Raw genomic sequence first — 24,053 nt, 5'->3', positions numbered from 1 at the left:
AATCGTGACAAACCCTGCAGCTTGCAGATTGTTTTATAGATACAATGCATTCTACAATTTCCTTCAGATTTAGATTAAATTTAGATTTATCTTTTTTGTCTTCTTCAAAGGACCAAAATAAATGTGTCTGTCTAGAATGGATTTTAAATCATAGTTCCATCTAGTGTACATTCTCTCACCCCCCTCTCATTTGAGAGCTTCTGGAAGTAGAATGCCACATTGAACTCCAGCAGTTTGACTATTATTCATTTCCTTTCTGTGACATTTTCAAATTTCATTTGGTACTGACTGCTAGCTTGGTGTGCTGTTTGGAGTATGCTTTCAGCTATGGATCATTACTGCTGCTTTGGGAATTTCTAAAAAAAGAACATTAAAAAGAATTTAGTAGGCCAATCTTAAAACCAAAAAAATAAATAAATACATAAATCAAATTCACGCAAGCATATTAATCCTTAATGCAGATTCGGTTGTCAATGTATATTACTAACAGATCAGTACCACATGATAAAAATTTACCTCTAGCCCATATTCAACATTAACAGTAATAATAATTGCTTGGAAATAACAAATATGGCATTCATGTCTGGTCTTGCATGCATTCCTCCAAAAGCTAAATGCACAATAACATATGATTTCTGCAGATGTAAAAAAAATATTAATAATAAAACAAAATGAATTTTAAAAAGATCCATCACAGTGTTTCCCAAGCTTATTGTGCTATGCACATTTTCTGGCACGCTTTCAGTGTATTAAGTGAAAGGACGGCTCTCTATCAGAGAGCAGTGTAAATGCTCTGCAGAGAAAACAGTACATAAAGCAATTACCATTCAACTCCCCAGAGCTGAGCAACACTGTCCCCCTTATGTAATATTAATGTCAAATTCGCTGCTGTGTAATACTGGGAGACAAACGGATGGAAAGCAGAAATAAAAGAGGAAGATCTGTCCATACCAATGCCTTGTAATTCTTGTGTGACAGTGCGCTTCACAGATCACGGACAGAGGTGACCAGGAAAACGGCAGTGGGTTAAAGTCAACTACGGGGCTTCACACTGAGGGTCGTTTTGGTCCCGGTCTTTCTCGATCAACTCTCCAGCGCAACCCTTTATTCCTCATCCGTAGTGACTAGTGGGAAGTGTCGTCTACAATCGCACGGCGACGCCTCGACTGAAAAGCGGGCAGCATCACTCCTCCTCCATTACCTTCCCTCAGGGTCGTTCGGCGAAGCGGCCGCATGAAAGTAAGCGCGGTTCACGACGTCGGCCTCCTCGACTTCCCTCACGTCACGCTTTTGACTTCTGTTCCCGGGGCACTGGCGTCACCGTCCCCGGGGCACGCACGAGCCAAACCTATCTGCCACCGTCCCCTGCATTGGTTTATTAATTCCTCATAATGAGAGTTCTCGCTGAGAGCTGGCATCTTTGCAGCCCTTTTTTAATTAATCATTTCCAGGGTCCTACCGCGTTTGATTAAACAGGAAGCATTAGCACTCTGGGAGATAAAGCCAGAAAAAAGGAAGAGGAGACGGTTGAAATTGAGGAACCTTATGCCGTTTTGGGATTTTGCCTATCTTAGCCCACAAGTATAATTATGTACAAGTGAATCTCTGCTTCATACTTTATAACACTGCACTCCCAATTTATATTTTTCTGAAAAAGACAAAGGAGCCCATGCATGCTCGTGGGACTATTGTAACATGGAAGTTCTTCATCCATGCCATTATACTTCTAACCCGACTGTGAGGGATGCAAGCTTGGGGTGGTGGGAAACTCATCAGCTGATAGCCTTCACTGGAACTAAACTTCTACAGAGAAAAACGATTCATGCAATCCCTCTGAAAGGACTGGCTTCATAGGAATTGAGAGCTTCAAAATAAATCTGCATATAACTTTGGCTTATGTGAGAAACATACTATGCAGGATTTTTTAAAGCCTTGCTGTGTAGTCCTGTGTTCACACTCAAATAAGTCTCCTCCTCAGTCTTCAACCCCACCCACTCCCTCAGAGTACCTCACCTAACGTAGCTAGCTGGATAGCTAGAGGTAACGTTACTTACAAATCCAACAGAAAGTAAGCCAACTCCTTATTGCTTTTCATTCCCTAGGCGAACTTTAGCTGACGCCACTGAGGAAAAGCATTTCCAAGGTTAACTGTAGTTCTTGTACAAGGCCTGTTGGCTTGTCTTTTTGCTTCGCTGTAGAGCAGCAGCTAGCTAGCTAGCAACAAACTTTCAGCTGAAATTGTATTCCAAACCACAGGCTCTGTAGCCACACCCACCCCTCCCCACACAGAAAAGAGTCCCACGCCCAGAAACCTCCCAAGCACATTAGAATAACGTAAAAACAGAGATTGCCAGTGCATCTTAGACATTCCTTAGCATGGTTATTTTATAATATTTTCAAGGTAAAAATCCTGCATAGTATGCCTTTAAATTAGATATTTCAGCCTGGTCTACTTATTTTTTCTCACCATAATTTGAGGGTTCATCTCCCCACTGGGAGTTTGTACGTCATGTGCTTGCTATTTGGGGGTTCAGGCCTGGTTTTTGTGCCCTTTTTCTGTTACCCTGTAAAGCATCTTTGTGACAGTTTTCTGGAAAAAGTGCAATACAAATAAAATTCATTTGATTTGACTTGACAGGGACAACAACAACCACTACTACCACTAATGAAAAGCTATTATTACCACTGATGCATTTATTGACTTCCATTTAAAAGGGGGCTTAAAGCTTCCCTGTTTAATGTCTGAAATTCTGAGTCGAATCTTACCGGAGATCCGTGCATTCCCTTCTGCGACACTGATGACCCTGGGTTTTTGCCCTGCTAATGTGGCCTTTTAGTCTTTGAATTGCATCCACTTTCCAATTCTCTGCTGGGAAGAGAACCCAGGAAAGACAGGGCTCTAAAGGACATTACAACCAAGCAATTAAGGACGTCTGCGCACAGGTAAGGAATCCATCTTGCAGTGAGGACGACAAATTGACTGAGGTAAACATTGTGCCTCATCAGCTACCGTGGCCCCTCAGACGCGGAGCCTGCCTGACACGCTATCCATCAGCAAGCCGCGGCGCGCGCAACGCCGCCGTTCTAATCTGCCCGCCGTTCGTCAATGTTCCCCCTTCACCGTAACGTGGCGACAGCGTTGTTCCTTCCTTTGGAGAAAACAGCCCGGGTCAAGAGACCAGAGAGGCTGTCACTGTCCTGTGGTAACAATGAACAAGGGAACACACACAAAGCATTCTTTCATTGTCACATCAGAAAAGGCTTTTCTTCTCGCTTGTTTATTTTTTCAGGTTTTAATTCCATTCACTGTGGGTGCATTAGCACGTTGGATAATATAACACAGAAATTAAATAATTGGTATACTACACAGAGGAACATCATGCAGTATCATTGACAAAGAAAGAATTCCATTCATTTACAAATTTTCACAGGACTGAGAGAATCAGCAGTGAAACACACTTCTCTGGTATCGCAGTGCTAGCCAGACCTTACTTTAAACCGTCAGTAAATCCAGAGACCAGCATTTACACCGCAGCCAATACAAACAGTGTAACTTAATTTAAGACATTGTAAAGTTTTTGGATGCACGCACAATAAAGGTTGGGTAGTCTGGAAAAGCACAGAATGTACTGTATAATGCCATTACTGGCACCAGTTAATCAAAGTTGAATTGAATAATCTCTCAGACAAACACAGACAAAATAATGGCTACCCGAGTCTTAAAAAGGCACTTGATGAAAAGGAACAGCCCTTTAACTGAGTACAGACCAATGAGTTAGAGAGCACAGCTGGCATCCCATTGATCTGTCTACATGCCCTCATACAGGACTTCATCAATGTGAATGTCGTTGCCCTCCACGGGAACCTCCTGGCAAATCTGCTCCTTGAAGGCCAGCCCGATAGTGTAGGGCTTGCCTTTGGAATGGTTCATGCACCGCTGCAGGTAGGTGTCGTAGAAGCCCTTGCCGCGACCCAGCCGATGCCCATTTTTGTCGAACCCCAGTCCAGGCATCAGGATCAGCTCGAGCCCCCCTGCTCAGGATCAACAAACAGGAATGACACAGGGAGTGACTCAAGGGGCTCGACTTGCCAGGCTCATAATATGCCTACCAGGGCCTGAGCGTCTAGAGTCAGGACTACTCAAGGAAAGTCCAGAAGGATTGAACGCGTTCCCTCTATTCCAAAACTGCCAAAAGAAAAAAACAAACACATGCACATGTGTTTGAAGCAGGTTAGATTAGCATATAAAGACTACTTGGTCACAGTTCTCAAAAGCATTAATAAAGGGATGACATCAGCGATTCTGCTGCTTTGGACTTCAGTTGACCTGCGCAAGCTCTCATTTACCTGACCACCAAATTGAGACAGAAATTCTAAAACATAAATATGAAACTCCCCCTGGTGGTTATTTATACCAGTTCTGTCATTTTGTTAGACAAAGTTCCAGATGAATTTACAGTCCAGCAAGGCAGCACCTGACTTAACTATAAGAGATTGGATGTACCCATTTCAATACTGAGAAATAGCCTTTCAAACTACATTACTGAATAAAATTTATCAACAAAATGCTGAAAATGAATTTCACTTCAATTCTTACCTGTATGTGATATACAGTCACACCTTGCACAAGCTGAGTTTGTGAGCACAGATCAATTCTTGAATAAAGCCAGTACCACAAAACACTTCCCGCTGGACTCATTTAAACACAGTCAGTTTCTTAGAGCACAGGTCTCCCACTCAGGCCAGCAACTGCCCAGTCTGTGACATCACAATAAATCACTTGTTCCCCAGAGAGTTGGGCTGCTTGTCAGTTGCTGACAAGCTACTTGCATAAGAGAGCCAAGGTGACTGACGTTTCAATGGCATCCAGGTGATCTGTTTAGATTCATCTCTGAATTAGAGCGTGCTGCTTTTCTGTTCACACACTGCATACTTACCTTTAAGTGTATAAGGGTTGTCAACACAAATTAGCGTATAGGGCGTGCGGTCTCAACCTCTCTTATTGTGAGACCGCTTTATTATTTCAAATTAAATATGTAAATACTAATAGGTATTTTATGTAAACTTATAAAATGAGTGGTTGAAAAACAATTCTCACAGAAATATCTCAACTGCACCAGCAAATATACACTGAGACTAAAAAAAAACATACAGTCAAACCTAAATTCTACTGACAGTATTGTTTTCTCCTGACAGTAACTAAATATGCATTGCATTATATAATAAATGCTACAGCAAATCAAATCAGTCGATTTCTGTTAGTGTTAAAACAGACTTAGCATTACCCTCTCACACTGCAAGTTTGCTGGCTGACATTACAGTTTGATGGAAAAGGTGACCAGGAACTGTGCAAAAAGCTAATCTAAGCATATCATTCATGCTTATATAACAAGACAACTTCATGTTTGTAATAAGCCTGTCCTTATTTGAACCTCTCCATCTTCACACAAGAGCACCAAACAGCACTCACCCCTCGTTATCTTTAACATGCACGTTTTCAAAAGGACCTATGTTGCATAACCTGTCATTTGAGTGGCACACAAGAATGGCACAGGAGTATGGAAAATCTGAATATCTTGCACACCTACCGCCTAGAAATTCATAATGAGGATCTGCTCCAGCTACTGTAAGTGGCATCTAATTTCTACCAGTGTTTTAATACTGAAATACGATTTCACCCAGTTATGCATCTCTATAATGCAACTGATTTTATTAAACAAAATCACATCCAGAATTCTGGAAATTGATCCTTTAAATTGAGAATCATTCAAAAGTGTGGGTGCAATATTCAGTAAAACTGGATTCCATGGCAAACCAGTTTTAAGTATATTGTTGATCCTATTGCCCCCTTGTTCTTTTCCCTCTTAATTCACTCTCTCTCTCTCTCTCCCTCCCTCAAATGACATTGCCTATATTCCTCCCTTAACTGTTCTTTTCTCCCTAAATTCTGACTGCTCTCTTTCTCTCTCAAATGACAGTGCCTATATTCCTCCCTTAACTGTTCTTTTCTCCCTAAATTCTGACTGCTCTCTTTCTCTCTCAAATGACAGTGCCTATATTCCTCCCTTAACTGTTCTTTTCTCCCTAAATTCTGACTGCTCTCTTTCTCTCTCAAATGACATTATCTATATTCCTCCCTTAACTGTTCTTTTTTCCCTAAATTCTGACTGCGCTCTTTCTCTCTCAAATGATATTGCCAATAGTCCTCCCTTAACTGTTCTTTCTCCCTTAATTCTGACTGTTCTCTCTCGCTCTCAAATGACATTGCCTATATTCCTCCCTTAACTGTTCTTTTCTCCCCAAATTCTGACTGCCTCCTCCCTCCCTCCCTCTCTCCCTCTCCCTCTCCCTCTCTCTCTCTCTCTCTCTCTCTCTCTCTCGACATTGCCGATGTACCTCCCTTAACTTCCGTGTTCTCCATTCCCCCATGTACGTCTGTAGAAAAAACATGAAAATGCCTTGAAGCTTCCATTCAGTTCCCCCAGCAGGACAGCAGCACTTGCAGGTAACGCTTTATTGGTGTTCTCTCTTCCTCAGCATGTGGGAATTGGTCTCTGATGTGTACTTTAGAGTGTGACTTTCCCCACTGAAAAAGTTACAAAATCTATTCTCCCTAACACTAATCCTGCTCTATACCACTCCCTTTTGAGGCGAGCTGGATGTAGATAGATAATTACCGGTTTTTATCACAACCTGTTTTAAAAAAAAAATACACTGACCAATTAACAGAACTCATTCATGCAGCTGAAACATCTCCACTTATTATAATACTATAGCTTGTGAAAATACCATAAGCAAACACCAACATGCTCTGTAATTAATTATTGCACTGCTCATGTAAGATGTGAATCTCTTATGATGTAGCTGATTTAGCTGGGGCTATGAATCTGCAAAATGCTACAAAGAAGGCAAAACCCAAGTGTTTGCTCCATTGCTGATACAGTAATGTTCATACAGTAAGGTAAGGCATGACGTTAAGTGTTCCTACACTGAAAATCAAGATGATTACTGTTGACCTTCAACGGTCCAGGATTTGTTATCGCAAAGCTATACGATGTTTCTCATTACATACCCTCATCACCAACACCCCCTAGCAGGCAATGAACAGCTCAGCATTTAGCAGCCCATTCATCCGTGTTACAGCCCTGTGTCCCCACAAAGCACTTGTGCCTCACATCACAAATCTCTCCTGACCTTTTCTGTCTCTACACAACCTACACGTCTGCTTTCGTTTCCTCCACAGCGACCCCTTCTCTATGAGCTGCTTAATGACCAATGCAGAAGAGGCCTGCGCATCCTCTGATGGACTGCAGGCCAGTGCGGCACGACCAGTTTCTGACAGCCAGCTTCTCTGAAGGCAGACTCAAAAAATGATTTCTAATGAAAGGACTAGGGTAGCTATGAACAAAGGAAGAGTCATCGGAGCGTAAACCTGATATAAAACAAAAAATCCTTTCACTGGCTTTACTGGCTCAACAAGGTGCAAAACCACCATTTTCTGGAGAGGTGGCGCTAGGACACAGCACTAGTTGCAGTGGCTCATGCATCTGCATTCAAGCTCCAACCTTTCCCCCCAGCACTGTACATGTGAAAGAGTGAGCTTGACCTCATAGCTCTGCCAGTTTACATCTGTGAAAGACCGTCACCAAATGAACGTTATGTGCTGTAAAACTCATACCCACAGTGCATTCTGAATATATATTACATACAGGCCATATATTACTATTGTAAAACGAGGGGTTTTGTGGTTTTTACCAATGGTTTTTTTCCCATAAATGTGTCTTTGTTTTACCTTTTTTTGGCACCATTCCTCTCATTAATGTTCAGTTCAATTCAATTTTATTTGCATAGCACTTTTTACAGAGAACTGTCACAAAGCCTGTGCACATACCCTCAAACTTTGCCACAAAAGAGCATATTGAAGTCTAGCTGTACGTTTGCCGCTAGATAATAGACTCTGAGGAAACTATCCAATACTTGGTCAACTCAGACCCAGCTTCTTTTGTGCGGAGTATCTGAATGACGATAAACATGCGTTTCCACACAGCTGGTGCTTTCACTCTCCACACAAACACTACAAAGAAATAACAACTGCTTTGTATCCTCTTGTGCTGTACTTTGAGCTTTTGAGTTTCTCCTTCTTTTATGAGCACACTAAGAATTCCCTCTCTACTGGTAATTTCCTTGCCTATGTCGCAGTTGCAGAAAGCCAACATAAATATTGAGCAAAGCGGACTGCAAGTCATCCTCGGGTGTTTGTTGCGTGTGAGCTTAGGACAAATAGACATGAATCATTCCATGTAACCTGAAAAAACTCTGACAAAAGTTGCTAATCTATTAATTTAAGAAGTTATGATTGACTGACATTTAAGTCAAATTCAAAGCAAAATTCATTTCTAAAAAGAGGGTGCGATTTTCAGCTGTAGTCCAAACTTTCATATATATCGAAAAAACTCTAACCTGAAATCTAAAAGAAAATGAATAAAAGAAAAGGAATGCCATGGGATTAGAAGAGACCTACTGCACCCTGCAGTCGATTGAGTTTTCATTATCTTCAGATAAACCCAAATAAAACAGCTGTGGCCAGCCTCAAACAGGTCTAGACATAGCCTGCCTCCAGATACCGCACTGCTTCTTTTATCCATTAAAGGTTAACAGAAAGTCCCTTTCAGGCCAGATAAAGGCCACCTGGAAGAATGGCATTGTCCTTCCTAAGCAAACCTTTTCTATGCCACTATCTGTCTGCCATTCACTGAGAGTTTTCAACATAACCAAAACATGATGTTCTGAAACAATACTGTAAAGACCACCTTTTGGAGACATGTAAAGGTCACAAATTCATAATATAATAAATCTCCACTGGTTGCTAGACAGATCTGCCCTCTTGTGGATTAAATTAATTCTGAGAGAACTACTTATGTACCATAATAAAAACAATCTGACTAGCAAATACCTCTCCATGAACATTTCTTTTATACCATGGGGAAAAAATGGATGAAATTTCAGAATATATTACTAATGATGGTTATTATCCCTTTGGGAAAATTCAATAGTCAAAATGAAATAAACATTTAACCATTTGCTCCCAAAGGACACAGTCAGCAAATGCCAAGGCATTAGTGGTGCTGGGATAGAGACACAGTGCCATCTAGAGGTAGTATTAAGAGACTTTATTTATTTCTGAAAGAAAGTAACATTTGCCGATATTTGGGCTCAGTTGTAATCTATCTGAAAAACACTTTATATTTAACTTTGCATAGCAAAAACAAATACAATGTGATATTCGCCGTTTCTAACACTGGTAACAAATTTTATATTTGCAGAAGTAGTACAGTGAGCTAACCCTTAACCCCTGCTAACCCTGACCACCTCCTGAAGGGTAGTGGTTTGGCCACAACTCGCTACCACTTTGAAACTGAATGCAGACTCACCCGAGGCCAGAGCATCCTCTCTCTCCTCCTCATCCCCGGGCTGGCGGATATTCCAGGAAGTGAGCGGCAGAGACCGTATGTCTTCGACCGAGGCCAACTTCAGCATGTCCATGTGACTGCTGTCGCTGAAGTACCTGGGGATGAAGCACTCTTTCCCCCTCTTGAATATGTCCTCGATGATGTCCTCGGTGCGCACCTCATCGTTCATGCTGAGGAAAACCGCTATTCTCCGACAGCGCTCATATTTGGGATGCTTCAGTAGCTAATTAAAGGGCGAAAATAATTGCTTCAGTTTCAATTGTCAAAGCGATTTTTCTGAATAAATTAAGCTACTGGAACAAACAGTAATGCATTTCCTCAAGCTGATATCCAGAGTGCCCTCCAAAAGTATAATAACTGTAGAGCGAAATTTGTTATTTTTTTCTACTGCTAAATACTAAAGGGATCTGGTTTTGAGATCAAAAGATGAATATGAAACAAAAGCACAAACAATCAACTTTTATTTCACAGTATTTACATTCGTATACATTTTTACAATTTTACAGAAGCAGCAGCTTGGTGTTGAGTCCCCCCATTTTCAGCTGTGAAAAATTAAGTAAAACTTAAAAACTAAATCACAGCAATAAAGTCAAATATTTGATTGCATAGCCCTTAAATGCAATAACTGCATCAAGACTATGACCCACTGACATTAACAAATGTGGGGTATCTTATTTGGAAATGCTTTTCCAAGCCTTCACTCCAGTTGCTTTCAGTTGATTTACTTTTCTGATTGTCTGTACGTTTGTCACATATTCATATTTTGATCTAAAATAAAAATGGCTAAAGTAAAGCAAAAATAACCAATTTCACTCTACTGTTAACATACAGTTGATAGGTACTGTATGTTCCTGTACAGTATATCCCCTAATATTTCCCCTATAAAGTCAGTGGTGGTGAAAGTACCATGATGTAAATGTAAAATTATCATAACCCATATAGAAGGTAAAGAAAGGTACAGTTTCTACTATTTATTGGTTTGATAAACTCCAGTATGTATAGCCACAGTATGGGTTGCACTCATGCAATGCATGCATTCTGCCCTAATATAACTTTTTCTTCATGTGCAAGCTGCATACAGTAACACAGCAATACATGCAGTGTAACATAATACCTTAAATAGAGTAATGGATTAAAATAGTCTGTACATTGTAAACACTGATAAATTGACTTGACTCCAAAAAGAGAATACCGGTTTCCTTCGAAAAGTACTTATTTGGGTCTAAGAAGAACTAGTAAAACAATACATTGCTGACACTTTTCATTAGTAACTGAAAAGAAACGAATTGATTTTTATATCAATAATTATTTCGCCGATATTGTAAATTTCACGATGCAGCCTACAGTTCTCCCATTACGTGGATTTCTAATGGCGCGTTTAACTTTTATCTGCATCTATCACTTGAGGGCACTGCAACCCAGAATATACGGCTGGGGCACTAATTCGAAGAATCAGTGGACCTAGGTAGGGTACAAAAGGTAGTTAACTATAACTACCCAGTTCGACTGTTTACAGTAAGCTACCTGTGCATTCTGCCAATAAAGCAACTGCTTTATCACCTGAAATTCAAATGAATTAATACTCAACAGTAGATGCGCTGGAATCATAAATCGCTGTCGAACTGTGCCTAACATTTAACTGTCATAGACGTAGTATAGCCTATATTTCGTTAAAAGCAACCCAATATATGCCAGGCCCATGTACGCCCCGTAGTCGCACTTTAATACTGTAGCTAGTTGTAGATACCAATTATCGACTCATTTAAATAGCAATTTACAAGTCTGTATAGCCAAATGTATCGTATGCTTTTCATAGGCTCAAAAAATTGCGACCAAGCCATAAGGTTACAATCTTTCCGTGTTTCAGATCGTCTATTCCGGTTCTTGTTTCAAGCTACCTTTTGTGTAACGATACGAGACTGCCGAAGTTTCTCCTCGTTTCCAAGCGCTCCAACTCGTTTCTTTATTTCTTTTCTCAAAGCTTGCTTTGCTGCACGCAAGGCGGCCATACTGGTGTTGAGCTGACTTCAGTCTCGTGGTCCTCACTTACCAACTGTATGCTAGGCGTAATATAGGCTACGTAACTGCAACGTTGCACTGAGCGTGCTGCAAAAATATGAGCCTTGCCTTGGACGAATGAAATATCAACGTTTCGCAACTCAGAGTTAATGATTTAACTATTTATCAACGGCGTTGCTCTGTTATAATAGCGGCTATTTGTTAGTTTTCTTTATGTTGGCTACTGGAGCCTAATCTGATAGGCTAGCACTGTCCTACTTTGTATGATGCTGCAAGCTTTTGCAGAAAGCGGACACTGGCCGTCAAATGCACGGGCAAACACGTGTAATTGAATCACACTAACACTCATGTGGGCTATGGAGTTTTAAAAAATATACACAATGTAAATATTAGTTTTATAGAATCCCGCGCAAACAGTTAATAAACAGTGATATAATCCGTGCATTGTGGCTGCTTATAGGCAGGCCTATTACGATTACTGTAATTTATCGTAGTAGCATGGATTTGCTCTCCGCGTATTTAGATTATTCAGAGTTGAAATAGGTCTAGTTTATAGCCAACATTTTAATGACGTCTCGTGCACCCTACGTGATCCACCATTTCTAATTTTGAATGCAAAAAAGGTAACGTACTTCAAGTACCTCTGAAACTCTAGAACATATACAGTGTTGAAACTTTCCCGATGGTATTAATTAAACTGCAAATAGGAAGTAATAGGCCTACTTTCAGAAAGTAGGAAAAATTCAGGGTTTTAGTTTTATATAACGTGCACGGAAGTGTTTTTTATTCTTGGCTATAGACTCTTTTGCCATATAGACACACCCCACACGGAAGCTATACGTAACTATGAGGCGTTTATAACTTTCCAAAGATCAAAATAGGGTATTAAGCCAAGGCCCTTTTGTATTAAACCTTTTTAATTTAGCGAACACGCATACGGCCTAGTTAATGTAGCGAAATCAATTGCCCTGAAAGACCTGGGAGTGTCTGGAAAGTTCGCTGACTGTGTTTTCTAACCAATGTGCTGTTAGCTGAAGTTTACTTTGCCGAAGGGCTTGCATGTCAACATCTAACTGGTTATGTCATGGGTTAAAAAGTAGTTTTGGGAAGTTTGTAAAATACTTCATATTAAGACGAAAGATTAGATTCTCGTTACTTGAAATATGGCTAGCTAACAAACAATATAACGTTACATTGACTAAGTTTTTCTGTTGAATGAAAAATATGTTATTAAATAGCAGAATAAACATAGCCTAACGTTACACTACTGTACCTTTAAAACTTGTAACAAAGGACGTTCTGAATGTATCTTTCCTCAACCTATCTTTGGAAGAATACGAGGTTATCAAGGTGATCGACATTATGTTTGTTCAATGGTAAGAGACATGGGTGTGGTATACGCCATGAACAGCCAATAGAAATTAAGCAAACGTTAACTCTGTACTGACACAACATATTTTGTGTATGTTGTTCAGTTGAATTTGATAGCTACAAACAACCTAGTGAGAAGAAGAGAGGAGACGAAAGGGGGAATCTTGGGACGAATTTGTCGGTATGTTTCAAATAAAGTAGTATGTATGTAGCTGTAGTTTATAACAAAATAGGAATAATTCGTTTTCTACTACCAAATACGACTAATTTATTTCGATTAATTTGGCTGCCACTGGGTTTAAATATGCAGACAGCAGAACAAAAGGGCAGTTGAGGCAGGAAATAATGGGATGTTTAGGGATTTAGCTTGCTAGCTGGCTAATGTAGCCATGGTAGCTAACATTAGCTTACATTCTATTCAGCTAACGTTAGATATCTGACTTATATCAGCTACTAATTTGGCAAGGAGTTGTCTATTATAATTGTTACATTTAACGTCAAGTTATTCAAAGGAATTGTAAGTGCAGCTTGAATAGCTAATTATTAAGGGAGTGTACTATCTTGGTAACTTAATTAAAGGTCAGACTCTTCACAGAAACTGGTCTTTGCTGATTTGCGAGCTGGCTAAGCAGTTCCAGGTAGGTATTAGATATCGATAACTGCCTTGCTAGCTATCTAAACTGGGTATGGTTATTTTGCCAACTAAGCCAATTTATTTGGTAAAATTTGGCACTAACGTTGGATGTGTGGAACTAGCAAGTATGCTCCAGTTAGTTAGCCAGCTATTTAATCTTCCGAAAGTAGCCTATGCAAATTAGCTGTAGCTACTAGCTACTAACCATGTAGCTAATGTTAGCGAATTGGCTAATTTACACGGTAATTTAGCGTTGGTCGCACTGCTTAGCCAAGTCAGTGATGCATGAACGTTAGTTTAACTCGCTCTAATGAAGAAAGTATTCTGAATTTATTGCGTTAGATCTAGCTATTAAATTCCTTACGATTAGCTATGAACTGCAAATAACAATTTGACAGTATTGCTATAAGTGAATTTTGAAAGCTGAGTGACAACTTGTGACATAATGTTAGACCAACTCAGTCCTTAACCTGGTGGAAACGGAATTGTTTGGGTCATCCATTTTCCAAAGCCGCCTGTTTTAGCTCGGGAAACGAAGCTAGGCAGGGTGGTGAATTATTATACTAGCTAATGTTAACGTTAGTGTACTGCTTCATGTTAGTAGTACTAAGTTAGAAGTACTGTGACTCGAATACAAAATTAGGAGATGTAACTAAAACGGAAGCAGACGTTAGTAGAAGACGTTAGATAATTTGCGAGCTAGCTATCCTGGATGTCTGACTTTTAAACTTAGGAATTTTCCTGCTGTGTAATTCCAACGTTACAAACAAACCAATGTCAATATTAGCTGGGTAACTTAGTATACCACGATTATATACTAAGTTAACCAGCTAATAATAATATTGGGGAAATCCTGTATCTCATACTCGTGGGTTGACATCATGCAGGTCAGGGGAGGAAGCCTCAATTAAGCTTGACAAGGATTTAGGACTTGTACCTTAAACGTTTTTCTTAAAACAAACAAACAAACAAAAAAAACTAGCCAAATTTGCGCACCAGCCAAATGATACCCTGAATGATACCATAATCATGCATTGTGACTATAGAAGTGGAAAAGTTGTATTTATTAAGACTTATTTCTGTTTTTAATAATGTTTAGAAAAATCAGTGTGTTTATGAAGCAGAAAGTGAAGCTTAAGTTTGTCATTTTCCTGACATAGCTATTGAATGTGTTAACTAATCACATTTATAATTTTAGAAAATTAATCTATTCAGTTTTTACTCCTTTAAATGTATCAATAAATAAAACTGATTGAAGGATGAAGTATGTTTGGAACATTGTTTTCTGTACAAATGGTACAGATAGAGATATGTATCATCCAGTATACCCAGTCTACCACAAAAAAAAAATGGCCTGGGCTACCAGATTCGGAGGCTTGGTGGTCCTCATGGAGTTTTTATTTTTGAGATCCACCTCTGCTAGGCTGTAATGTAATTGACGGTATTTGTAAACATCCCTTTGATCTGTTGAGCATGTTGGCCCCCTTTTTTCTGTGCGCCAGCAATGAATTGCAGTAAAGTCTTCAGAAAAGTACACAGACCCTACACTTATTCAACTGGAGAGCCCCTGAGGATGTCTGATTGAATGTCCACCATTTCCCTGTATGTCAGTGATGACAATTCAGAATATGATACTAGCCATGTGATTCGCTGTTGAACCAACATGGGGGTCAATGTTAATCAATTTTAAACATCAACTGGAGCCATTTTTGCTTTCATAATAGAAAAGGCCATGCTAATCATTCTGCATTTAATCTGTGAATACTGCAGTGTGCAGATTGAGGGAGGGGAGGTGGGTGGTTGGTAGGCCCATATGAAATGGCCACAGATTTGGAGAACCAAATGGAACAGGCCTGGACTTAAAAGCTGTGGTCCTGGAGTAAGAGCATTTAGAAGCAGCCTTGAGACGGTGGAAGAGCTTATACCAGCACAGCCCATACAAGCCCAGCTGTGTGTACAGCCTGTTACTGGCTGTTGCTGAACACTGTCAGTTCCAGTCCCAGTTGGAACAAGCGGTAGCGGGCTGGTTTTTTGCTCAGTTTGTGAATTATAATGAATATCCCCTTCGTGTTATGGATGGAATATTTGTCATTTGACAGCATTGAATTCAAATTGTATTTTTCAGTCTCAAATTGGTGACATCAATGTCACAGTACGTTCTGTTCGACTTGAAAATGTGCAAATGTCTTTCCAGGTCCTGAAGATTGTAATTATGTGCTGTATGTTTTATACTACTTTTAAAAAATGAATTTTTTAATTATTTTTTTTAAGTAAACATTCGTCAGGGTACTTCGTACAGTGCTCTGCTTCCTTTGTCGATCCCAAATGTTAGATTCCTGCTCAGAATTAATTTATTGCAGTATTTGTTTCTAAATCCATATCTCAAGAACATGACTAGAATTTGAGTCCCTCCAATTGGTGCCTCCAAACATCACATTTGCTGTAGTAATCACATTCTGAAGACAAGATCACTCTTTTAAATTGACAGATCTAGTGAAAATGCAGCCCTGTGTCAGAAGTGGCTTTGCTGAATTTCAGTTGACACGTCGATTTAACATTAGAGAATCTTTATTAAATGTCCCTCCACTCAAGCCATGGAACATGATTGCTTCTCCAGTGTTAATAAAGAAGGTGCATGCCATGTAATGGTCTTATTGATATATTCTCATTAAATATAGCCTATAAATCAACTCTATAATCTCTCAGGGAATGGCAGTTATCTTTGGTGCGGTTGAGTGGAATCCGATTCATGTTAAGAATATATATCAGCTTGGCCTAACTCTTGTGTCGCTACTACATTAGTAAAATTTCACAGCGGGTATGTCTTTGAAAATGGTCAAGAGAAGTAGTAGGCCCTTTCAACCAGGGGAAGGTGGTAGTGTTCTTGACATGGTGTGCTTTTCACTGTTTTTGTAATTGTGAACATGCAAAATGTATCCTGATTTTCAGATGTATACAGTTTCCCTCATTGTCCTGTAGCTGTTGGCCTACGTTCTTTATTTCTGTTCGTTTCGGACCATGCTCCCAAACCAGGCTCCGTGTTGTTCTTGCATTTTCCGAGGTTTAAATCAACCCCAGACAATAGCTGGCCTTGTAGCATATCACATGACTGTCCTCACGTAGTCCACGCCTCGACAGCAGTGCCTCTCTGTCCCTGGAATGGACTTCATTTGAATCAAATAAAATGTGAATCCATGTCTGTAATTAGTCAGCCAGGCTAATGAATGCTCGAGGGGGCGAGGGGTGGCTCTCATATCTGTTACCCGTGTTGAGGTCTCAGCACAGAATGCCTATCCCAGCACCATTTGCTCTCTGTCCTACCTCTGGTTCCACACTTGGCGAGCCTTCTTGCACTTTGTTGGGGGAAGCAGTTTTAACATAATTTAACATGCAGGCTCAGCTGTTGCTGCAAGCGTACCGTTATGTTTAGTGAATTGCAGCTGGCTGTAAGCATAAATTCCTGTCCCAGGGAAAGTGAAGCTCTGCCACGGTTCTCCAGGCTAGGCGAGGGAGGTGGGAGTCTCCATAGCAAAAGCCTGAGACCAACCTCTGCCCCTGACAGATCAGAGGACCGTGCTGACATTCCGTGTACTGCCTCCTATCAGGGAAAGCAAAGCAGCTTGGCCACCTCAAGCTCAATAATGCGCATTTACGTTGCTACCCAACCCCCCCCCCCCCTTAGGTTGCAGGCTGCAGCTGTTGTGAACTGTGACCAAAATGGAGTCAAGACCTATTCTGTCAAGAAAATTCTCCCATGGCTCACACAAAGCTTCCTTGCTACTTGAGGAGGTGAACGGAGTATTGGCTTACAGTGTTACAAGCAACCCTCCCGTTCTTTTAGAAGAATTCTTTGCAAATAGGTGTCCCTTGTTGTTAGTTGGCCATGTAAGATATGTGTAAGTTAACCCTGCTATCTCAGGAAAAAAACAGTGGCCATGCAGATATGTTGGAGGACGTCCCACTTGCCTCTTCCAAGTAACTAAACTACCATGGCAACAGAGATCAGTACATTAACAGATAAGCTGGCTGGCTTAAGCCAGTGCATTATCTGAAATGGAGCTTGCCTTTGCCTGTGCAAGCCCTTATGAAAGGTGCAGCTGTTTGCTAGTGCTGTCCCTGCTTAAGTCCTAGTGACTATGCATGTGTGCGGACAGAGAACAAGCTACTGTATGAGTGCAGGCAACTGCTTAGTCAGCAGTTAGGCCTTTTCTGAAGGATCTTTGGTGTGAACTAATACCAGTGGTGGTGCATCTTGGATTAGTGTTTATGCATTTGTTTTTCACAGTCCTGTTGTAGTAGCCTAGTTATGGACATCAGTGGCCGATTAGCTTTATAATGCCATTAATAGCAGTGGTTTTTTAGATTCCATTGGCAGCCTAACTTTTCTCATTGCTTCTCAGAGAACTTTCAAGTGAGGTCCTTCCATTAAAATAAGTTGGAAGTCTACATTTGATGTCACAGATTAACGGAAGTTTGTTTGGGTGTACCTTCTCTTAACTTTGAGTGAGTGGCAGGAATTCAGCTGCTGCTTCACACACAGCATATTTTTAGTTTGTCGGGACTGCAGGTGCTGTATTTGATTCACAGTAGAGTAGTGCTTTATTGGTGAGCTATTTTTGGCCAGGCATGATAATACTTGCTCCTTGTTAGGAGATGCTATGAGCTGGATTCAGTATTTCTCTTTACCTTTGATGGAACTAAATGCAGTTATTTTTGTTCACATATACTGTTGGTGATTCACTTGGTGATTGCTGTCTAAACTTTGTAAATTGAAAAATAAAAACTTCTATTTCATTTCACTTTATAGTTGAAGACAAATGGTTATTGAATCAAGACCAATGTGCATTTTTAAAATAGAAAACCCTCAACTGTGTTTCCCAGTTTTGCATAGAATTTTAAGATTGTCTAATGAAATTGAAAAGCATTATTCAATGCCAAACAACGTCATTGTCTTTGTAGCACCTTGGTGCCAAAAACAGCTGGAAACCAACCTGCCCATATACTGTAGGACAAGCTGCCAATCAAAATTCTGTCCTCCTCATTCAGATCAAATCTAGCATGGCCATTTCGCCATGGCCTATCCTAATTATTTGAAGTGGTCTTTATGGAGCGGATCCCATTAACTCTTGTTGTGTATTCTGTTTCCAAAGGAGGGAGATGGCTCAAGAGACAAACCAGGCCCAAGTGCCTCTGCTGTGTGTCACCGGGTGTGGCTTTTATGGGAACCCTCGGACCAACGGGATGTGTTCGGTCTGCTATAAAGACTTCTTACAGCGGCAGAACAACAGTGGCAGAGTCAGCCCGCCAGGTATATTTTGTGTGTAGACCATTCTGTCTATCATTCACATGGTTGTGCATCTGTAATGCATATGCAGTATTTTGTCAAATAAGAAAGTAATGTGCTTTCCTTTGTGTATGCAGTACTAAGATGGAGGAGTGTGTTTTTTGTTCTGGTTGAAAGTGCTCTGTACCGCCTACTGTCTTGCCTTTATTAAAGTTGTACTTTATGCTTAAGAAGTAAACCAGGCTGCCAAGTGGCTCTTCCTGCTAAAGCACTCATTCTTAGTTCAGCTACACTCATCCCCTTTCTGTAATGAAATCCTAATAGTAGCCCGACGGGGCGGCTCATAACTAACCATGGCAACGCCCAGGGAGTATGCGGGAGGCCAGAAGCGATGCCCTACCTCGTCACACCAGAGCAGCCCCTGGGTGATCCAATGGCTGCAGTCTGCTTGAGTCAAATAGTAGTACTGTTCTATAGTGTAATGACACAGCTAAGCTAATGTACCACAGAGAGCACATGTTAGTCCACATTAATAGATGTGACTGTCATAAGATTATCGCTGTAAGGTAAGAGTAGCCTATTTTAAAAAAAGGCTCCTGTAAAGCGAGTAAGAGTCCGACCTCAGAGGGTCTGCTGCACAATCAGCCATTTCAGATTGGAAAAAGAAAAAAAAACTGGGATGTTTGTGGCCAGACGGGCATATGCCTCTATCATACTGGTGCTTCAGGCCCCTTTCAGTTTTTCATAATGGCAGACTGAGTTTGTCCTTGCAGGTCCCGCTGCCAAACGAACGCTTTGCGGCTCCAGTTCCTTCCGAGGGAGCGCTGTGTCCGTGCAGCTAACCTGAAGAGCGTGGTTCCTTTGTCATTGCAGTGTCCACCAGCGTCAGCAGTATAGGCGAGTCTCTGGCCTCGCAGTGCACAGAGACCAGCCTGGCTGAGGTCCTACCTGCGCTGCCCCAGGCCAGCACACCACTGGAACCGAGCAGGTACCCACCGCGTCCACAGATCTGATAAGCTAAACACGCCCTCCCAGTAGAAAAATAATTCAGTGTGTTGTTCCAAACATGCATTCTTTAATAAATTCTCTTATATTCCCTTGAAATGCATTTGATCATTCTGTATTCGGCTTGGTAACTATCAGTGGGGGCCTTATCATAGTTGTTTTCCCGGAACGTTTCTTTTATGCGCTGTCTTCTCTGCTGGAAATCGTGTCTAATTGTCCCACATAAACCTCCTGAGGGGAATGCAAGGCTTTGGAGTTTTTTCTCAGAAAAGGAGCTGAAATGTCTGTCTTTTTATATTTCCCATATGCTAACGTTAAATCTTTGGAAAGCCTGCCTCAGAGGTTTTGTTTCATTACATAATATGTCAGGTATATTGGTTCCTTACAGTTGCAGGACATTGCCTACATTGCCTGTTATGTATGCATGTTCAGTGTGAATTCTACTCACAAATCCTAGTATGGATGTGTGAGTGAAGCTTTTGGCGTGTGAATAGTTGTGTAACTGTCTTTTGATCTCTTGGCTTGTCGTTTGGTTTAGTTTTTTGTAAACAGTTTCTTAATGGACTTCTTTAATAATTTGTAATGGTTAATTTAATTGGAGAATTGGCTGTTGGTAAGCATATATTGATATGTGGGGGAATAAAGTTTTGTTTAATGTACTCAAGGATATCACCAGGACTGCACCTGATACAGGGCTAGTTGCCTGTCTCTTTTTAAAGAAATCATGTTAATAAGTGCTGTGAAATCAAGTGAACTACTCGCTGTACTCTTGTGCATATTTTATCTCCTTGGGCAAGCCGACCAAAAACTTGAAAAGCTCTTAAATGTGTAGTAATCTGTGGAATTTGTGTTATGTAAAAAAGTACTCCATATGTGTATTACCTTTGATTTATTGAAAGAGAGCCCTTTGAATTGCTTTTAGTGTTGCATCCAGCCGGGCACTCCTAACGCAAGCTTCACGAACACATTCTGAAGAGGATGATTCGACGGGGGACAAAGTTGGGCTGAAAACAGAAGAATCGCAGGGTATGGTGTGTTTTTCTAATCAAAGCTCAGAATTGACGGCAATCTGTAGGGTGCTCAATTCTCCACCCGTATACGCGTCCCCACGAGGAGCCTGCTGTGGTTTGGGTCCCCACCATGGCTCTTTGTGTGCTCTGATCTCTCTTCTATAAGTAATGTTCTCCGCCTGGAAAAATACACAAGGAGGCCAGACTGTCTGCTTTCCATAATAAATAATCTTGTTTGCCTGTAGTTTGGGTGCTCAGAGACACTCCTCATGCATAAAGAAGCTGGCTGGGTTAACCATACCTGTGCTGGAGGTTTCTTGTGCTCATATTAACATGGAAGCCCTGCTGTGGGATAATTTATAGCGTACAGCTGTTGGTTTTAAGATCAGACAGGAATGTGGTCAGGGAGCTCATCAGTAAGATTTCTCTGTTCCTCTCTATGCATAGGGTGGTAATGTGTAATGTGAATGTCATTCTCACCCGGCAGAAGTCCTATATGGGGCATGTCTGGTGAAAGGCAGAAAATGATTTTGCATTTGCAGTTTTAGACTCGTTATCACTAGACTCCGGTATGGTTAAGAATATGGGACTGTAAGCATTTCAAGTCAAGAATTTTTATCTGAATGTTGTATAGCAGCTGTAACCACAGATCCTCAGAGGAGCTTTTCCATTAAGGAGCGAGTGTTCCCTTTGGTAGTAGATTTATCAGAGTTAACTAGTTTAGTAACGATTGTATCACAAAATTATCAAAGGTTTGGCAAACTTGGTGATAATATCAAAGGAGCTTCAGACTTCCTTGAAATTAGTCAACATTTTCATTGAAAAGAAATGTGCAGGTAAGCATTCAGATAGTTGACCACAATGCCTTGTGGCTTAATTGCAGGGTCAGCTCCTCTTACTCAGTGACATCATCCCCCTGTTGTGAGCTGACCTCCTTGCCACAATGCAATGAATGTCAGTAACAAATGTTGTTGTTAACATACCTGCAGGCATTCATTCCTTCGGTTCCCCACACTTTCCTCAATTTGACATCTTTTGGAGAGAAAAATCAACCTCCTCAGTAAAGAAGGTGTTTATTTACACAGACACGCGCGGATGAATATCTTTATTCAATTGGTTTCTCTTTTTTTCTTGAGGTTTACTTATTTCTGGTAGTACACAACATTCAATTCTGCCCCCTTGTGGTGTCTTGCAGGGACAAGTAAGATCATTAATATTATAGCCTTTTATTTCACTGAGACTTAAGTTACTGAGCAAAAGAGAGAATTTATTTAATTTGGAAGGCTGCAACAGATCATTATTTTGCTATTTTTAGTAGCTCTCTTGTCTGCTTTACAGTATTAACAATCTGAACAACAGTCAGCTCATAGGAACTGTATTTTTTCCCCCCAAAATTCCATTACAACACATGCAGTGTAGTTGAAGGACATACAAAAATAGGACATATTAGGTGCAAGAATGTGGACTGTGCTGCTGTTTCAGCCTATAGATGAACAAAATAAAGTTCTGACTTGGTGTGTATGGTAAGTGCACACAGCGTAGCCAAGTTCTCATCCTCAGATTTCTGGAGTCATCTCCTATTTTTCTACTCTTATTAGGTCAAGGCTGTTGGGGGAAGAAAAAATAAATAAATAAAAAAAACTGTTAAATGTAAAAATGTTTATTTTGTTTAGGAGGAAAATAAGACAACTGATGAAAAAAAACAGTGAAAAAATGGTTAGTAATTTAAGATTTCATACCTTGAAATGTTTTGATGTAGCGTATTCTTTCAGGAGGAAGATGTCCCTAGATGATAGAAGATTTCACAAGCCGTTGAACTTCATGAGTATTCATCGAGTGTATCGTACCCCTATAGATTAATGCATGACGTCAATGGAGGTGAAGTCAAAACTGAAAGGGAATCCGACCAATTCAAAATGGGAGACATCATAACCAATATTTGTTTCTCTGCCGTTTTCAGAACGCACTTCACAGTTGCCCAATCTTGTAAAGTCTTTCATTTGTAAAAATACATAGAAGTTGCTTCTCACTTCAGTTTCAGTGTCAGAAAACTCCGAACAGGCTCCTGATGGAGGACAGGACCAGTCTCCTGAGAAGCCCAAACCGAAGAAGAACCGCTGCTTCATGTGTCGAAAGAAAGTAGGCCTTACAGGTACGGGTCTTTGGGTTTTTTTCCCCCATTGTCCATATTATTTGCACTTTAGAAGAAGGTAAATAAAATCTTCCAGGACTTGAGAGAAATGAATGATTATATTGGGTAATTATAATTTGGGATGGAATTGTTGGGGGCTTTTCATGGGCTTGTTTCTTGACATCACACTCATGTTGCAGGGTTTGACTGCAGATGTGGAAATGTGTTCTGCGGCATCCATCGATACTCTGACATGCACAGCTGCACGTTTGACTACAAGGCCGACGCCGCTGAGAAAATTAGGAAAGAAAACCCCGTAGTTGTTGGAGAAAAAATCCAGAAGATCTGAAATCCACAATTTTTAAAGGATTTTTTTATATATAAAAGGCTGCAATTTAGATTTTTTCCCCTCAATCTTTTTCTTAAAATTAAGTTCTTTATGGGAATTCTAGGGAATATTCCCATCACAAATCCTTAATCTAAATCATGCATGCCACTTGGAAATGCATCTTTGACAATTATTTAGTGTTTTCTTTGCAATGATTTGAGTTTATATCAGAAATATGGATTGTGAATTTGAAAAGAGACTATATAGGTTTTATATAATTTTATGTCATTTAGTTTTTTCAATATACAGGGCCTTCATTATTATTAGGTGAGGTTGCTGGAGGGGGAGATTTTCTTTTGTCTGAAATTGCATGTTGTACCCTTGAAGTATTTTTCCCACCTTTGTACTGTATGTAGTTTCTTCTAATAATTGAATGTATGCTAAGGAATATTGCCGATTTGTTCCACATTTAACTGCAAAAAAAGTTTTTTTTTTTTTAACATTAGCATATTTGCTTATTTGCTTGGGAAATATTTTTGGTTCATGTTTTTGTCAGAATTTACTTTGGAGTGTGTGGTTTTGCTGCAAAAAAGTTGGGAGAGAATGTGTGTGTTTATGAATGAATAAAATGTATTTTTTCTTTTTGAGTTTGTTGGCACTTTGCTGCCTGTGTGAGAGCAAATTTGATTCCTTTATAACAGTGCACAAATGAAGTATGAACTGAGATAATCGTGTTGTATTTATGTGACTATTCACTGTCTTAACTTTGGTCTTAATAAAACTTAAGCCAGTTTTACTTTT

The 24,053-nt window shown here is 40.3% G+C and overlaps 2 protein-coding genes across 4 annotated transcripts; one reads left to right on the top strand and one right to left on the bottom strand.

The window, feature by feature from the left end:
- Positions 1-3,259: 3,259 nt before the first annotated feature.
- On the bottom strand, positions 3,260-12,846 carry mthfs (5,10-methenyltetrahydrofolate synthetase (5-formyltetrahydrofolate cyclo-ligase)). Of its 2 annotated transcripts, none has more exons than XM_064336619.1 (3): positions 12,763-12,846; positions 9,432-9,693; positions 3,260-4,032 (listed from the first exon to the last, which is right to left on the bottom strand). In XM_064336619.1, the coding sequence occupies exons 2-3, from the start codon at positions 9,637-9,639 to the stop codon at positions 3,809-3,811; spliced, it is 432 nt and encodes a 143-aa protein (XP_064192689.1). In that variant the 5' UTR covers positions 9,640-9,693; positions 12,763-12,846; the 3' UTR covers positions 3,260-3,808. The 2 variants fall into 2 exon arrangements, with proteins under 2 accessions (XP_064192689.1, XP_064192688.1); XM_064336618.1 differs by lacking the exon at positions 12,763-12,846 and adding an exon at positions 11,369-11,734.
- A 40-nt stretch (positions 12,847-12,886) lies between these two features.
- Positions 12,887-24,048, top strand: zfand6 (zinc finger, AN1-type domain 6). 2 transcript variants are annotated; one of them, XM_064336616.1, is made up of 6 exons: positions 12,887-13,041; positions 18,645-18,802; positions 19,652-19,766; positions 20,706-20,809; positions 22,829-22,945; positions 23,125-24,048. In XM_064336616.1, the coding sequence occupies exons 2-6, from the start codon at positions 18,652-18,654 to the stop codon at positions 23,271-23,273; spliced, it is 636 nt and encodes a 211-aa protein (XP_064192686.1). In that variant the 5' UTR covers positions 12,887-13,041; positions 18,645-18,651; the 3' UTR covers positions 23,274-24,048. The 2 variants fall into 2 exon arrangements, with proteins under 2 accessions (XP_064192686.1, XP_064192687.1); XM_064336617.1 differs by lacking the exon at positions 12,887-13,041 and adding an exon at positions 13,225-13,498.
- Positions 24,049-24,053: the final 5 nt, after the last annotated feature.

The sequence above is a fragment of the Anguilla rostrata genome, chromosome 5 (assembly GCF_018555375.3).
Source record: "Anguilla rostrata isolate EN2019 chromosome 5, ASM1855537v3, whole genome shotgun sequence".
Classification (NCBI taxonomy): Eukaryota; Metazoa; Chordata; class Actinopteri; order Anguilliformes; family Anguillidae; genus Anguilla; species Anguilla rostrata.
The sequence above is the reverse complement of the archived record's forward strand: the minus strand, read 5'-3'. Positions and strand labels throughout refer to the sequence as shown.